This window comes from Oncorhynchus keta, chromosome 33 (genome assembly GCF_023373465.1).
Source record: "Oncorhynchus keta strain PuntledgeMale-10-30-2019 chromosome 33, Oket_V2, whole genome shotgun sequence".
In the NCBI taxonomy this organism is placed as follows: Eukaryota; Metazoa; Chordata; class Actinopteri; order Salmoniformes; family Salmonidae; genus Oncorhynchus; species Oncorhynchus keta.
This window is the reverse complement of record NC_068453.1, coordinates 17,644,596-17,662,364: the sequence shown is the minus strand read 5'-3', so window position 1 is coordinate 17,662,364 and position 17,769 is coordinate 17,644,596. Positions and strand designations below refer to the sequence as shown.

The following is a 17,769-nucleotide window of genomic DNA, read 5'->3' as shown; positions in this document are numbered from 1 at the left end:
TGGATGGATTCCCAAAGGAATATCAGGAACAGGAAGAAGCTTGAATACTATGTTTGGACACATCTCATCTTCTTCTGTATATGTTTTGTTTACTGTGGGACACACATACAATATGATGTGATGTATTACTATAAGCAGTAACAATACATTGTAAAATACATTTCAAGAAGGCCTGCAACAATGATGTTATAATATTTGATAGAGATGAAAGCTTGTTTTAGCATGGTTTGATAAAGCCAAACAACTACAAGTTCTCTACTCTTGCAGTAATATGAAAATTTTGACAAAACATTTGTACTACAACTCCCAGCACGCCCTTAAATCCGTCAAAGGAGATGTCAAAACCAGTCACGTGATGTGTCAGTGCCGCAGCTCAAATGTGTTTATTTACTTCTCGTGGGACGTAATTTACAGTTTTTCAACATAAAACGGGATTTGACCAAATGATGGAGGTTGAAACTGCCAGACCATACTTCTTTGGAGACATAGGTGCGTATAAAAACATTTCGGCTCCTTGAAATTGTATGCCAGCTAGCTAGCATTCATTTGGTTACTGCATGTCATAGCTAGCAAGCATGTGTTCATGCTATAACAGCAACGTAAATCAGCTACATATGTGCCATGTTGTGTTTTAGTCCATATCGATTGTCAAGTAAAGGTTTACGATGGCAAAATGTGTTGTCAACACCAGAGATGATCTAGCATGCCCTCACCTAGCGCTGGCTGATTATGTAGCAATAGGTATTCTCTTGCTATTTGCTCTCTGGCTGATGACTGTGTGGCTTGCCCCAGGCTGCTGGTCAGAGAGGACCGAGGTGCACAAAGCGGCCTCCGAGGGACATGTTGCCCAGCTGCAGCAACTCATCCAGAGCGGTGCCTCCGTCAACATAGTGGCTGTGGACTCTATCACCCCCCTCCATGAGGCATGTGAAAGGGGGCAGACCCAGTGTGTCAGGCTGCTACTGGATGCTGGAGCACAGGTGAGACTGTCACTAGGTTGAGAGAGATAAGAGAAATAACTTCAATAAATGAGGTAGGTTAGCCATAGAAGAATACAGGATTGTCAACAAACACTCCAGTCATATCACAGGAGAAAAGTGTGTCCTAGATTCAACACAGGTTAAAGATCAACAGAAGAGAAAGTAATGTTATTTATAGTTAATCAGGATATATACATAATGGCTGTGTTGTCTTGTAGGTGGATGCCCGTAACACGGACGGTAGCACCCCTCTGTGTGAGGCCTGCTCGGTTGGGAGCTTTGACTGTGTGCGGATGCTGCTGGAGCATGGGGCCAAGGTGAACCCCACCCTCTCTTCCCGGACCACCTCACCCCTACACGAAGCCTGCATGGGGGGTAAGTGTGTGGCAGGTGTAGGATGAGCGTGCATCACGATTGTTTAAGAACTTGTGACGGTCTGTTCTTGTGTCCCAGGTAATGCTGACGTTGTGAAGATCATGATCGCTAAAGGTGCCAGTCTGGAGGCATATGACCTGTACTATGGGACCCCACTGCATGTGGCGTGTGCCAACGACCACACAGACTGTGTCAAGGCACTACTCAACGCAGGTGAGCATCAGAGAATAGCACTAACAACAAATTATTTGATTTTGAAGAAGAAGAACACAATGAAGATAATCCTGAATAGAGAATAAAACCCTGGATTTGAGTTCTCAACTCTGAGGTGAATCTTTATTAATAACCTCTGTGTCATTTGCTTCCTCAGGTGCCAAAGTGAATTATGCTCGGCTGCACAAGACGGCCCTGCACCATGCTGCTAAAGTGAAGAGTGTTGACATGATCGACATGCTGGTGGAGTTTGGGGCGAACATCTACGCCAAAGACAAAAACGATAAGAAGCCCATTGACTACATCGATCCTGGTTCTCCCGCTGCACTCTGCTTAGAGTTTTATGAAAGTAAGTCAGTGTGAGAGAGGTTTTTACACTGCAGTTACCAGTTATAAGCAACAGACGTGTACTGTACCCATATGTTTTTGGGGGGGATTTCTAAGCAATGTCACAGTGTCACCAGTAGGTGGTACCCATTACTAATTTTTCAGGATCAAAAAGTTACAGGTAGTGGAAAAGTAATTTAAAAAATAACTTGATCATGTTGAACCCATCAAAAACAGTTGTTTGAACACTTCTTAATTGGTACACAATACTCGGGTCAAGGTAGATTTAATTTCTTCCTGGTACGGGGCCTCCTTTTTTTGGGGGCCTAATTATAGAATGACATATAAAGTAGCATCCATATTAATTTCAAATCGAATCAAACTTTATTTGTCAAATGCGCCTGGTACAACAAGTGTAGACCTTACAGTGAAATGCTTACTTAGTAGCCCTTAACCAACAGTGCAGTTCAACAAGAGTTAAGAAAATATTTACCAAATAAAAAGTAACACAATAACATAACAATAACAAGGCTATATACAGGGGGTACTGAGTCAGTGTGCGGGGGTACAGGTTAGTTGAGGTCATTTGTACATGCAGGTGGGAGTGAGGGAGGTCGTCAATGTAATTGTCCGGTGGCCATTTGATTAAATGTTCAGCAGTCTAATGCTTGGGGGTAGAAGCTGTTAAGGAGCCTTTTGGTCCTAGACTTGGCGCTCTGGTACCACTTGCTGTGCGGTAGAAGAGAAAACCGTCTATGACTTGGGTGACTGGAGTCTCTGATAATTTTATGGGCTTTCCTCTGACACCACCTATTATATAGATCCTGGGCCATACACACTACCCTGTGTAGTGCCTTACGGTCAGAAGCATTTGCCGTACCAGGCGGTCTTGGTGTGTTTGGACCATGATAGTTTGTTGGTGATGTGGACACAAAGGAACTTGAAACTCTCGACCCGCTCCCATTGATGTTAATGGGGGCATGTTCGGCCCACCTTTTCCTGTAGTCCATGATCAGCTCCTTTGTCTTTCTCACATTGAGGGAGAGGTTGTTGTCCTGGCACCACACTGCCAGTTCTCTGACCTCCTCCTTATAGGTTGTCTCATCGTTGTCGGGGATCAGGCCTACCACTGTTGTGTTGTCAGCAAACTTAATGATGGTGTTGGAGTCGTGTTTGGCCACGCAGTCGTGGGTGAACAGGGAATACAGGCGGGGACTAAGCATGCACCCCTGAGGGACCCCAGTGTTGAGGATCAGCGTGGCAGCCATGTTGTTGCTTACACTTACCACCTGGGGTCGGCCCTTCAGGAAGTCCACAATCCAGTTGCAGAGGGAGGTGTTTAATTCCAGGGTCCTTAGCTTAATTGAAAAGGATCTCTGTGGTTCTAGTAGTGAAGATTTGTAACTTAACTAAAATGTATTACCTTTCAATGTGGCATAAACACAACCACGCGCACATTTGTCCACTCACAAATGAATTCCAACAGCCAAACAGTGCTCTGTGCCCCAACCATTTGATGAATGGAAAGAAACATCTGTTAAAACACCAAAAAGTCTAATGACATTCTGCGATTGTCATTCCTCCTACACTTGTAGCCTGAATTGATGTCCGCGCGCGCCAGTCTTGGCCAGTCATCTCTGCCTTGGAAAAATGTCAGTGTTCTCCTCGAACCACACTGCATTTTGAAGCGTCTATAATATGCCACCTACTTTCAAGTCCATTTTTCATGTGGCTGACGTGGTCATGATAAATAATGTTGTCAAAGCGTAGTTTTTTTTTGTCATTTTGTTTTAATTGTTGTGAAAGGCTCATGATTTACCTCTACGGCGTATCCCGTCTATTTATTTTTTTAGGACTCAATACCGGACCGTACTATCTTACTTTAACCCCTGCCAATACGCAGTCTTACGTCAGAAAGATATTTTGAACATAGGCTCCAGTCCATCTGTCCTGTCTCTCAAGTTAATGTCTATCCTACTCACGTTCCAGGAGGCTGATTTTAAATTAGTACCGGTCTATAACATTCAGCTTAGCTACCTGTCAGTAACTGACGATGAGACCCAAACCCAGACAGATTCCTCTGTCTCAGAGCCTCTCGTGGAATGTGAGACCAGGTCTGTGTGAGAAGCCACACAGCAACAGTATCCTAGGCATCAGACACAGACACCTCTTGTAAGGAAAAAAAATGTAACTTTATTTAATGAAGTGCAAGGACATTGTGACATACAGTTTTAAACATTTGCTCAACTCATTGAGTCCTATTGTTGGGTTATGCAAGTAAACGACAACTTAAAATCCCTGCTCAAAAGCTCCAGTATTTAAAAATACTAAATAGGACCCATATCTCTGACTGTGTATTGATACTTGAGTACTCTATTCCTGTGTTCTGTATATTGTGGCTAGAGACTATATCTCCCATAAACATTTGCGGTTGTCTACCTGTAGGTACTCCATTGAGTCTGCAGCAGCTGAGCAGAGTGACCCTAAGGACGATGCTGGGTATCAGAGCTCTGGAGGTCGTAGTTCAACTGGACATACCAAAGCAAATCATTAGCTTCCTCTGTTACCACTGACACCATTATCTTACTAAGGAGATAGGAAGGAAGCTCAGACATTGAAACCTTTCTATAAAACATCACAATTATCAAAATGCTACAGTCTGAACCTTAGATACCACTAGATTAGATGCATAAAAATAATATGCATACAGCAAAGCACAGGTTTCCAAACAGTATTTTTAAGCAGAGCACTTTTTTCTTTGTCTTAAGAATGTGTGCCATATTAACACATTAGATACATATTTAAAGAACAGAAGCATAGGAGGTTTTAATGGGGACTTTTTTACATACAGTTTATTCTTAGAACTCCCATATCTTGTAAACCTACATGAAAGACAAATGGAGGCCCTCAGTGAAAATGAGGGGGAGAGGAGAAAAGAAATGGAGGAGAGGAAGTGATTTTGGCAGCTGATCCTGTCCACTCTGCAATACCATGTGTGGACACAACACCAGCATTTTAGTCGCCATGACAATGCGGCAGCAACACATCCCAGATCTCCGGTACATCCTCAGGGATGAGAAACGGTGTTGCAGCAGGAGTATGAGCGGCGTTCCCGTTGACACTCTCCAGATGTCACTGTGTATCCCAGATTCCTCCCTGACATCGGAACGGAAACCACACCTGACAACTGGATGTGTTTGAGGCGGACGTGGAATCCAGGCAACAGAGAAACACCCTGGAAAACAATCCTGCTTTTTTACTGTTGGTGCCTCTGATCTGTTGCGTCCGCTATTAGCTGAGACGGCCCAGGCCTGAATACGGTGTCTGTTTGATGAGGGTGTATGGATTCCTCTGAGTTGTCTCTCTGGTCACTGTATTGGTACTGTTATTTGACATAACCCATCTTCATAATGGGAACAGAGGAATATGTCTATTATCAACATGTCTATGTAAGGCAATGTGCATTAATCAAAAAATGTGTTTCTAAAAGATTATGACCTATTTAATCTCTCCCCACTGGCCACACTACCTCATTTCAGTGTGGATAATTGGGTAATATTTGGTTGAGACGTTAATGAGATTACAACCTATATTAACACACTCAAATTAAATTCCAATAGAAAACAATGTTGATTTTTGGTTTAGTTGTCACCCAAAATGTTAATCACTGCACTTTCAACCATTTTAAAGCACAGCTAAGCTCAAGTGGGAATACAATGTCAGTTATTGATAAATCCCTGTGATTAATCTAATAGCAGAAACAAATGAGCTGGATGGCAGTTGAGATTACATTAAAAGTACATGGGTGCAAGGAATCAATGCCGTTTTGAGATTCTGTGCAGATTATTACAGCAGTTGTGGTGATCTCCACAGACCTGTGATCTATGCACGCTATCTTGCACATGCACCCTTTTATAGTAACCTCAAAATGTGGTCATGTATGTGTTACTCTTTTATAAATTTGAATGTTACATTTGTTTTTTTTAAGATAGTCTAAACTTAAGGCTATTTGCTGTATTGCAAAGTAATATTGTGTTTTGTTGACAACACAGCCAAATATCAACATTTTAAGGAGATGTATCTTCTGCTTGGATAGGTCCATCTGTGCCACTTGCTTAGTCTGGCCTAAATTCCATTTTTTCAACAAATTAATAATTGTTATGTTGGATTCACGACTCCATCTAACCGAAAACAAATGTATTTTCCATATAGATTCCACGTCCAATTTTTTTATAGTACCAAGTACAGCGCAAGTGACAGTCCTCTCAGATAATCCATCTGTTTAACCCATTTTGGGAACGGTCAAGTTTTTGAATGCACTCGAAAAGCAAAATATGCCCTCAAAAAGCTATTTAAGTCTGTATCATCAATAAGCTCAAGCAGCTTTCTCCCCCCTCATTTAGCCTCCCTTCCAAATCTGTGCTGAGACAGCATGTCTGCTGGACTATTGAGTAAATTACATGTCTGTGTCAAGTATGAAGGTTGTTAGATCATCGCTTGCGGCATTCGATTGCTTTTTACCAGGACAGGAACCTATTTGGAACTGTTTTCTGTGGATGCAACGCGGCCTCGTCCATTACCGTCTTAACCGTTCAGAACACATCCAGAAATAAGCTCAGGAGCAGAAATAGCTGGAGCCCTCCCTGTTCACATGAGGGAACAAGGATAAATGCCCTCGTTTAAAATAGCTTGTTAAAATAACTGACCCCGGTTCAGAAGGGATCTGCTTACTGCTCAGTCTTAAAATAGGCTGACCATGTAGATGATGGTTTAAATAGCATTTTTCTCAGTCTTAACATTCAGATGGAGGAGACGAGAACAGGCATGAGAAGAATGTCCAGTTATAAAACATATTTGAACAACAAAAAAAGTGCAATTTGGGGATTTTGGATCAGCCTTTAAAGGAATGAGACACCTGTTTCAAAGGCACTTTCTCTGGCTGTTCAGATAAGCCAAAAACCAGTCAAAGGTATCTGCACAGGGATTTCAAACATCAGGTATTTGGTGCTGTGCAGCTAACAGGTTATTTTTCAATCAAGCAATGTAACATCAAAGTAGACTGGATCTAGCATGCTGCTTGCACACTTGATACAGTAGATTCATGAATCAGTATTGGGTACTAAGAATGCTACAAATACCTATTTCTTATGATACATGTTTGTGTAACTGTTTAAATCTGTCAGTCAAATACTATTGTAAATAATATGTCCTCCACAGAAATGTGTGTTGCTCTGTATACTGTAAGACTGGCATTGTGTGTTAATGAACGGCATTGTTGACATGCTCGCTGCCTTTTGGATTTTATTATGGTAAGCTCGATTCATTCATCTAAATTGGGTCAACTGTTAGAGTAGGCCGATATCATGATGAACAGAAATTGAAATGAGCAACAAGATGGATCTCCAGCCATGATTATGTCCAGTGTCCACCAGGATGTGCCATAGATTAGGAATTTGTTTAACAACAATCAATCTCGCTCACTCGTCAAGTTACAAAGCAGCTGCACCGCTCTAGCACTAGTAGACAAGAGGCTGTGAGTACATCTATTTTCCTGAGTTGTATGAGCTGATATGGAGATATAGTGAACCTTGAACTGTCCATTTGAAGAAATTGATCTATAGGCATTTGAGACAACTAAATAAAAGGCTTAAAACGTGCTCATTCTTGAGGGAGGCGAGAATACACTCATTCACCCACCCTCTTTAGATTACAGAATAAAAGGCTACGGGGTTAGTTAGATTGAAATGGATGGGACTACGGTATTCCCCTGTGCTTCCTCTGTTGCTCTCCTAACGCAAAAACAACCAGTCACGTTGATGTACTTTCCTAGATTACATCTGTTTGTACTATCTCAGAGATATGCCAAGGTTTATATGTGGAATGGAGTTACTCATTAGCTTTCAACCTTTGAACTCAAACCTCTCAGTAGATATATGCCAATGTGTATTATCCTCACATCTTTGTTAGCTATAAGAAACAACTCTTCACCTCTTTGTAGAAACTTCCTCGGGGAGGGGAATTAAGGATGGATGTAGATAGATCCGGAAGGAATCTGAGAGGCTCAGTGTCTTTTAGAGGAGAGATAGACTTGATGCTGTGATGGTCTGCTAGGCCTCACTGGGAGAGCTCTTCAACTCCAGTTAGGAATCCTTCCCCCACTCAACGAGGATCAGATGTGAGGAAGTGTTTGCCAAGCTGGGACTCTGATAGTTACTTTCAACCATGAGCAACTGATTTAGGACCAGCCTGTCTTGCACTCAGTCTTCACCTTAACCATAATGGGACTAACAACAAAATTGGCCCCGGACCAGTTATTAAAAGCTTGGTGTAATTATAGCTTCTCTACTCCCATATAATTATAGCAAAGGGTTAGAAGTTCATATTAAGGACAATCTCTACCACACCATAACTCAGAACTGGTCAGGCACTACAACACACAGTACACACAGCCTCTGTCTGCTTGTTAGAGTAAGAGGCAGTGAGGCACCATTTTGTGTGTTTTGTGTCTCCTAAATCTGCGTTAAGGGTGACTGGTGGGATTGAGTTATTCCACTGCACTGGTAAATAAAGCACGGCGAATGGGAGGAGAATACTGGCTTGAAAGCAGCTCTTCTTTGAAGTGATCCTAATCTGTATGACTGAATGGACGTGTGTTTGACTGGAAACATCATCAAACGCATAGGCACACCTGTTTATGGCCTTGGTCTGAAATCACGTGGGACCTCTTCAGCGGTTCACTGCAGTATAGCTACAACAGATTGGTACTCAAAACATGGTTAGAATGATCAACTGTTTAGCTTTAATACCTTTAATACCTTTTTAGCACCATCGAGCAAGTCCACCTAGCTAGTCCACCTAACACGTAATAAATTAAAAGTCACTAAGTCAGTATTCCAGAGGATTTATCCAAAAGGCCTCTGGCTGGGCGTCGTCATTCAGACTTACTGTAAGACAGCCTGGTCTCCTCCAGTCTGAGAACATATGCACATCTGTCTAGTCAGCCACACACCCACACACACACACATGTGGACGTCCCAGAAGCACAGCGAGCGGCCAGATGACCAAACCATCTGGTTATATTTCCTAAAGGGAGTCCCCGGGCCAGTTCTACCCCACCCTGCTTCCTAGTCTTACACAGCACTACTCCAGTTCAGTCAGTGGGGGTGAAGTCAGCAGTTTCTTCTTCCCAGACAAAGTCTCTCTCTTTCTCTCTCCAATGACACATACGCCTGGTCAACAGTAGTCAACTGGCCCACCCCTCAGACAGACAGACAGACTGTCCTGGGCTAGCCCGGGGAGCACAGGAGGGCCCAGACGGACAGACTGTCCTGGGCTAGCCCAGGGAGCCCAGAATGGCACTATGACTAGAAATGCAGGCAAAAAAGCACACATGCATGCACACACCACTTTTCTCACAAACACTTTGGCAGACTGATTGTGTATGAGTCTGTCATATTCTTACACAGACTCTCTCCCCATCTCTCCAATATCCACATTTTCTTTGTAAGCAAGTCTCAGCTTCTCGTGCTTCAAGCCTGCACTCTATTGAAGTATAACGAAGAAAATCTAAATGCTGATTGGATTGGTTTGAGACCTCGGGGGCCTTTGGCAACCACAGTACAACAGACATATAAGAAAGAGCTGTGGGCTTTTTCAAGAAGACAAAGCAGAACATTTGGAACCGTTTATTTCCCTCAGAGACCTTCATCTACATCTGCATTTGCTTTCACATGGTGCCTTTTGTCAAAGCTATTCGTAATGGTTATTTGACACCTTAGTGGCAAAATTCACATGCGCACCCGACAGATATGCGAACACACACAGACACACAACTACCCCCTTCTCACAAAATCACATTAAATATCCACACATTCTCAGAAGTCGGGTATTTAAACTTTGCGCACCACAAGAAAAGGAACAATGTTCTTTGTGAGCAGTCAAACATATTTGGGTGAAGGATAAAAATGCTAACACTTTGTACAGTGCCTTGCAAAAGTATTCATCCCCCTTGGTGTTTTTCCTATTTTGTTGCATTACAACCTGTAATTTAAATGGTTTATTATTTGGATTTCATGTAATGGACATACACAAAATATTCCAAATTGGTGATGTGAAATGAAAAAAATAACTTGTTTAAAAAAATGATAAAACATTAAAAATGGAAAAGTGGTGCGTGCATATGTATTCACCCCCTATGCTATGAAGCCCCTAAATAAGATCTGGTGCAACCAATTACCTTCAAAAGTCACAATTAGTTAAATAAAGTCCACCTGTGTGCAATCTAAGTTTCGCATGATCTGTCACATGATTTGTCACATGATCTCAGTATATATACACCTGTTCTGAAAGGACCCAGAGTCTGCAACACCACTAAGCAAGGGGCACCATGAAGACCAAGGAGCTCTCCAAACAGGTCAGGGACAAAATTGTGGAGAAGATAAAAATATCCAAAACTTTGAACATCCCACGGAGCGCTATTAAATCCATTATTAAAAAATGGTAAGAATATGGCATCACAACAAACCTGCCAATAGAAGCCCGCCCACCAAAACTCACAGACCAGGCAAGGAGGGTATTAATCATAGAGGCAACAAAGAGACCAAAGATAACCCTGAAGAAGCTGCAAAGCTCCACAGCGGCGATCTGAGTATCTGTCCATAGGACCACTTTAAGCCGCACACTCCACAGTGGTGGGCTTTATGGAAATGTGTACAGAACAAAAGCCATTGCTTGAAGAAAAAAATAAGCGAACACGTTTGGTGTTCGCCAAAAGGCATGTGGAAGACTCCCCAAATATATGGAGAAGATACTCTGGTCAGATGAGACAAAAATTGAGCTTTTTGGCCATCAAGGAAAATGCTATATGTCGCTCAAACCCAACACTACTCATTACCCTGAGAACACCATCCAATGTTTTTCGTCGGCAGGGACTGGGAAACTGGTCAGAATTGAAGGAATGATGGATGGGGCTAAATACAGGGAAATTCTTGAGGGACACCTGTTTCAGTCTTCCAGAGATTTGAGACTGGGATGGAGGTTCACCTTCCAGCAGGGCAATAACCCTAAGCATACTGCTAAAGCAACACTCAAGTGGTTTAAGAGGAAACATTTAAATGTCTTGGAATGGCCTAGTCAAAGCCCAGACCTCAATCCAATTGAGAATCTTTGGTATGACTTGAAGATTGCTCTACACCAGCGGAACCCATCCAACTTGAAGGAGCTGGAGCAGTTTTGCCTTGAAGAATGCAAAAATCCCAGTGGCTAGATGTGCCAAGCTTATAGACATACCCCAAGAGACTTGCAGCTGTAATTGCTGCCAAAGGTGGCTCTACAAAGTATTGACTTTGGTGGGGGTGAATAGTGATGCATGCTCAATTATTCTGTTTTCTTGTCTTATTTCTTGTTTGTTTCACAAAAAATATTTAGCATCTTCAAAGTGGTAGGCATGTTGTGTAAATCAAATGATACAACCCCCCAGGTTGTAAGGCAACAAAATAGAATGCCAAGGGGGGTGAATACTTTCCCAAGCCACTATATGTAACCCAAATATCCCTGTATCTATCAATCAATCAAATGTATTTATAAAGGCCTTTTTTACATCAGCATTTATAAGGAAACGATGGGTCTGGTTGTATGGCTGTAGAATAAGGTCCTGAAGCTACTGTTTCCTGCGATGGTTGGTGGAGCTGGCCAGAGAAACAATGTGATCCAGAACAGAGTGTACTCCAGATTGTTTCCCTGTTGCTAATAGGCCTGTTCTCTTTCTCACAACCATCAATTTGGCATTTCATCGCCCACAATAATGACATGGTGTGTGTGACAGGCTACCCAACCTGGATTTACTACTACTTTTTACGTTATGAAACACTTACTGCATGTTCCTCCCTGGCAGTTTGACCTTATTTAGACTAGGAAAGCAGTGTCAACTAGACAGGTTGTTCTCGGTACAGGTGTAATAAGTATGTTAGTGGGGGGAACGGGAGGACGAGGAGGAGGGAGATGTGTCTTTTTGGCTGTAGAAGAAACTGCACAGTCAGACATTGTGTAGATCGTTACGTTATCTTGTAAGGTCTTGCTTATTACCTGCTGATTTAATGCAGATGATAAATAGTTTTTTGGGGGAAAATCTCTTGCTCAAACAGGAGAGGTACTATATTACCCTGTCCTTCTTCACTGACCTAACTAAAGACCTTAGTGATCAAGGACAGTACAATGACATGATCCTATCATTTCCACAGTATTATGTTTCAATGAGCCAAGCTAGTGAATAACAACAGAGGTAGGAGGGTAATAATCAAGTTTAAATCTGAACTTTCCCACTCTGGGATTTACAACCAGTTTGTTATTTCGTGCGAATAGGTGGATTATAATACTCAGAGTGATCATGCCTTAGTGCTTCTGTGTCTAGTTTGTTTTCATACCAGTGTGTGAGTGTTTTGGTCCATTGCGTGGCGACGACAGTACAGAAGAATTCAAGGTTTGATTCAACAAAGCATTTTTCAGTGGCCTTAATTCACGACTGTTGCTTTTTAAGGCTTGTTATTATGGAGATAAGATTAGCCACTAAATAACAGTGTGGCGCCTGAAAAGTGCTGAGGGGAAATATTTACACCTGTGACTGAGTTTGTGTCTCAGTTTAGTGGTATCACATAGTTCTTCTATTTTGGGCTTAGTGCCGTGACTGGTGCTGCCGCCACTTCATTCAGGGTCTGGTCTGTCTATTTTGAGGTGATTGTGTTGGTTAGTGCTCAGATATTCAGGCATTGGAATTCCTGACGTTCTTCAGGCACGTATCTCTCCTCTCAGCTCACCTTCCCTAGCTGATTCAGTGGCACGTGGCTTATATCAAGAGTGATAGGAGGAAAATGGTTTTGTTTGTGTCCTTGTTAAACGTGGGTCTGTCTGATTTAACATGATGCCTCCCATGGGCTAACTGCACCATACATACTCCTAACTGAGTTTTATGGCGTGGGTCTTGTGCTATGTCCTCAGAGCCTTGACCTTTGATCTGGAGTCCACAGAGACCAGCTCATATCCTCTACCCTGGCACTGCTCAACCATGACCCCCAAGACAGGACAACCATTACCTCATCTCTACTCCATCTGTGTGTCCCCACCCCCTTTCTCTCTGACTCACACTTATTATCGTACTAGAGACATTTGAACAAATCAGTTGAAGATGCCCCATTTTCTGATTTTCAATTTGGAAAGTTTACCTCATAATGTCTCTCTGAAAAAGTGGTTCTGATGAGAATAGGTGAGGGGCTGATTCCTGGAACTGACTCTACCGCCCCAGACCCTAACCCCATTTCTGCCACAGTGACTCCCCTTTATGACCTCCAGAAGAGCTGTGTCCTAGGAGCCAGAGGTGAGGGGTCAGTGCGGGTTGCCTGTCGTGTGAGGCAGCCTGAGTGAGAGGGTCACCCAGCTGCTCTAATCAGTTGAGTCCAGGATGACCCTATGGGACAACTGCCGCATGCCTCACATTCCGATATACACACACATAGTGGTGTAAAGTACTTAAGTAAATATACTACTTAAATAGTTTTTTGGGGTATCTGTACTTTACTTAACTATTTATATTTTTTACAACTTTCACTTCACCTCATTCCTGAAGAAAATAATGTACTTTTTGCACTTACATTTTCCTGAACCTCAAAAGTACTTGATACATTTTGAATGCTTAGCAGGACATGCAAGTGGTAAAAATTCACGCACTTATCAAGAGAACCTCCCTGGTCATCCCTACTGCCTCTGATCTGGTGGACCCACTAAACACACATGCTTCATTTGTAAATGATGTCTGAGTGTTAGAGTATGCCAGTGGCTATAAATACAAGAAAATGGTGCCATCTGGTTTGCTTAAAATAAGGAATTTGAAATTATTTATACTTTTACTCTTGATTCATAAGTATATTTTAAACCAAATACTTTTCGACTTTTGCTCAAGTAGTGTTTTACTGGGTGACTTTCACTTTTACTTGAGTTATTTTCTATTAAGGCATATTTACTTTTACAATTGGGTACTTTTTATACTACTGTGTGTATATAGATATATACACACACACACACACACACACACACACACACACACACACACACACACACACACACACACACACACACACACACACACACACACACACACACACACACACACACACACACACACACACACACACACACACACACACACACACACACACACACACACACACACACACATGAACTGAAATACATTGTGAGAATCTCAATAAATATCGTATTGGTATTGTGATAATGTCGTATCATGAGGTCTCGAACAATTCCCAGCCCTAGTTTATTGTGATTCTTCATTCCTACACACTACAGGCAACCTCGGACCATGAGAAGCCAACATCACATTTATACCACAACCCCACACACACGTATCAAACAAGCAAAGTGTCAATACAGGATTAAGATTGAATCCTACTACACCCGCTCTGATGCTCGTCGGATGTGACAAGGTTTGAAAACTATCACGGGCTACAAAGGGAAACCCAGACACGCGCTGCACAGTGATGGGAGCCTACCAGACGAGCTAAATGCCTTTTATGCTCGCTTTGAGGCAAGCAACACTGAAGAATGCACGAGAGCACCAGCTGTTCTGGATGACTATGTGATAACGCTCTCGGTAGCCGATGTCAGCAAGACCTTTAAACAGGTCAACATTCACAAAGCCGCTGGGCCAGACGGATTATCAGGACGTGTACTCAAAGTATGCGCGGACCAACTGGCAAGTGTCTTCACTGACATTTTCAACCTCTCCCTGTCCGAGTCTGTAATACCTACATGTTTCAAGCAGACCACCATAGTCCCTGTGCCCAAGGAAGTGAAGGTAACCTGCCTAAATGATTACCGCCCCGTAGCACTCACGTCACTAGCCATGAAGTGTTTTGGTGGTCATGGATCATCCTGGACCTAATATAATAGGCGGTGTCAGAGGAAAGCCCATAAAATTATCAGAGACTCCAGTCACGCAAGTCATAGACTGTTTCCTCTGCTACCGCACAACAAGTGGTACCAGAGCGCCAAGTCTAGGACCAAAAGGCTCCTTAACAGCTTCTACCCCCAAGCATTAGACTGCTGAACAATTAATCAAATGGCCACCTGACTGTTACATTTGTTTTGTACACTGCTGCTACTCGCTGTTTATTATCTATGCATAGTCACTTCACACCTACCTACCTACCTGTACAAATGACCTTTAATCCGCACACTGACTGGTACCCCCTGTATATAGCCTCGTTATTGTTATGTTATTGTGTTACTTTTTTGTAATTTTTTACTTTAGTTTATTTGATAAATATTTTCTTAACTCTTCTTGAACTGCACTGTTGGTTAAGGGCTTGTAAGTAAGCATTTCACGGTAAAGTCTACACTTGTTGTATTCGGTGCATGTGACAAATCAAGTTTGATTGTAGGAACGATAAGCCCTCCTCCACACCTCCCCTGGAGGTTTTAAACCCCTATAACCTTCACTCTAAGAAAACGAGGTGCTATCTAGAACACAAAAGGGTTCTGCTACGGAGACATCTGAAGAACCCTTTTGGAACCTTTTTGTCTCCGAGTGTAGACCTGTCGGACTCACACAGAGTATCAGCATGTCTGCTAGTCTACAACATGTAGTCCCCAGGAACCATACAGGGTATTGGGTAATGTCTGGATTCCTTACATGGTGGTTGACTAGAACAAATGCAACCATGTAGTACAGGTTGTCTCAGTCTGGTAAGGCAATAGTCTTGGAAATGAGAGATATTGGCATCCCAGCCACCAAAAACATTAAATAATAACTTAACCGTCCACAGTTTTCCGTTAAAGGCAACTTGCCTAATGTCTACTGTGGGTGTCTGAAAGCTCCAACACCAGGCAAGTGAAATAAGAGACTTTGCTGTAAGTGTGTTTGTGTGTGTGATCATTTTAACGTTTCAGCACGGCCAGCTGGCAGTCCTAAATGTTATTGTGATTTTATTGCTCAGTCTCAGTTTTCGGGAGGAAAACCCACAATGAATATTTTACAAGACTGTTAAAATACTTTAGACAGATCACAATGGTCATAGCAGAGTGAGTTTGATGCCGGACACATGCATACACACAGACGGCCATGCACACATTCACCAATTCACACAGACACACACACACACACTCAAATTGTTGAGAGATGTTCTGGAGTGTATATGTGTGTGCCATGTTGAGGTGTAGGGGCTAGTGCTCTTAGATGGGCAGGTGTGGGTCTTCAGGCTTTGAACCCAACGAACAAAAGGTCCGTAGAAGTTAGTTTCAACAGCTTGTCCAAGAGCTACAAACATGGTACATTTTCATAGATCCTGCAAGTCGAGTGGTTTGTGTCAAAGGACTTAGAACAAGACTATCAATAACATGGATTGTTCAACACTACCTGCTTAAAACTCCCTCAGAAGGTAATGCGTCTGAAAATATAGTGCTGATTGAAAGTGCTTTTTGGTTCTCAACAATATTTCTTGAGCTTTCCAGCTTTCCAATTCTTTACATAACATATCATTTTTTGACACTATGAATTTGAAATAAACGATGGAAAAACCTCTGGCTGTTATTGGACTGTTTTACATATGAAACGACCACAGATACGATTCACAGTAAGAGGTCCCTTTCTCTGTAATGAGTCCATCATGTTTTTTTAGAAGTGCTGCTATCAGTTTATGCCAGATCTTGGAATGACATACTTTGCTTTTTCCCTCCAACATCTCTTTTGTTACTGTGGTTATATAACCCCTTTCCAGGCAATCAGATGAAGCAACTCTCCAACGGTTTCAGTAAGACAAGACCTTGGAGAGAGAGAGAGAGAGAGAGAGAGAGAGAGAGAGAGAGAGAGAGAGAGAGTGTGTGGTGGGAGGACCTAGGAGGACTGGCTCATTGTAATGGATGTAATGGAATAAATGGAACAGGATCAAACACATGGAAACCACATGTCAGACTCCGTTCAATATATTCCATTCCAGCCATTACAATGAGCCAGTCCTCCTAGGTCCTCCCATCAGCCTCCTCTGACACACTCCAAGGTCTTATTTTACTGATTGCTTTTTCTAAGTGTCTGGAAAAGGGTTATACAATAGAGATGTAGGGGATTAGTCTACCCATATGTGACTCTCTCTCTCCTTCTCTCCTTCTCTCCTTCTCTTTTCATCACCCTATCCTTAGGATTTAAATGGAAAACATCTGCCCAACTAATGGGTCTTTCCAATCCAGGCCTCCTTTGCAAGACTCCCTTGTCTGTGGCTACACCTGCTGCTATTTTAATGGACCTTACCGTCTTGATGGAAACAGTGACACCAACACACACATACCCACTACTGTTCTCCTGGAGCTTTTGATCTGACGCCTGGACCAACTCTATCCCAGGCCTCCCAACACCTATCATACATTGACATTGTACGTTCCCAGTCCTTTACTTCTTCCAGGCAGACGTCCACCTCCATCCTCTCCCTCTCCCTCTCCCTGCCCCCTCCAACCTGTGTCTCACATCTGCTTTGCTGGCTAGACGTGTAATTTCCCCTGTTACGTCATACTCTTACACTCAGGCACTCCGGACACACATACAGACAAAGCTATTAGAACCGTATGCTCAACAGGGTCCTGGCACTACCAGACAAAGAGCCTTTTCATACAAAACGTCAGCCTCTCCAGTCCTTCCCAATACCAGCAAGGTCATCTCTACTTTATTGCTTGTTAATGTGTATGGTGTATGGGGAGACTATTGAAAACAGGGGAAAATGCACACATGCAATTTGGAGCACAAGATCTGGACAGAAGATGAAACACATAATACACGATCAAAATGTCTTTTAATTTTGTTTTACATGAGACATTTCTTATT

General features: G+C 42.6%; 1 protein-coding gene across 1 annotated transcript; it reads left to right on the top strand.

The window, feature by feature from the left end:
• Positions 1-320: 320 nt before the first annotated feature.
• On the top strand, positions 321-7,174 carry asb13a.2 (ankyrin repeat and SOCS box containing 13a, tandem duplicate 2). The gene is made up of 6 exons (XM_035748856.2): positions 321-489; positions 793-980; positions 1,199-1,355; positions 1,434-1,568; positions 1,726-1,917; positions 4,341-7,174. The coding sequence occupies exons 1-6, from the start codon at positions 444-446 to the stop codon at positions 4,466-4,468; spliced, it is 846 nt and encodes a 281-aa protein (XP_035604749.1). The 5' UTR covers positions 321-443; the 3' UTR covers positions 4,469-7,174.
• The last annotated feature ends 10,595 nt before the right edge of the window (positions 7,175-17,769 follow it).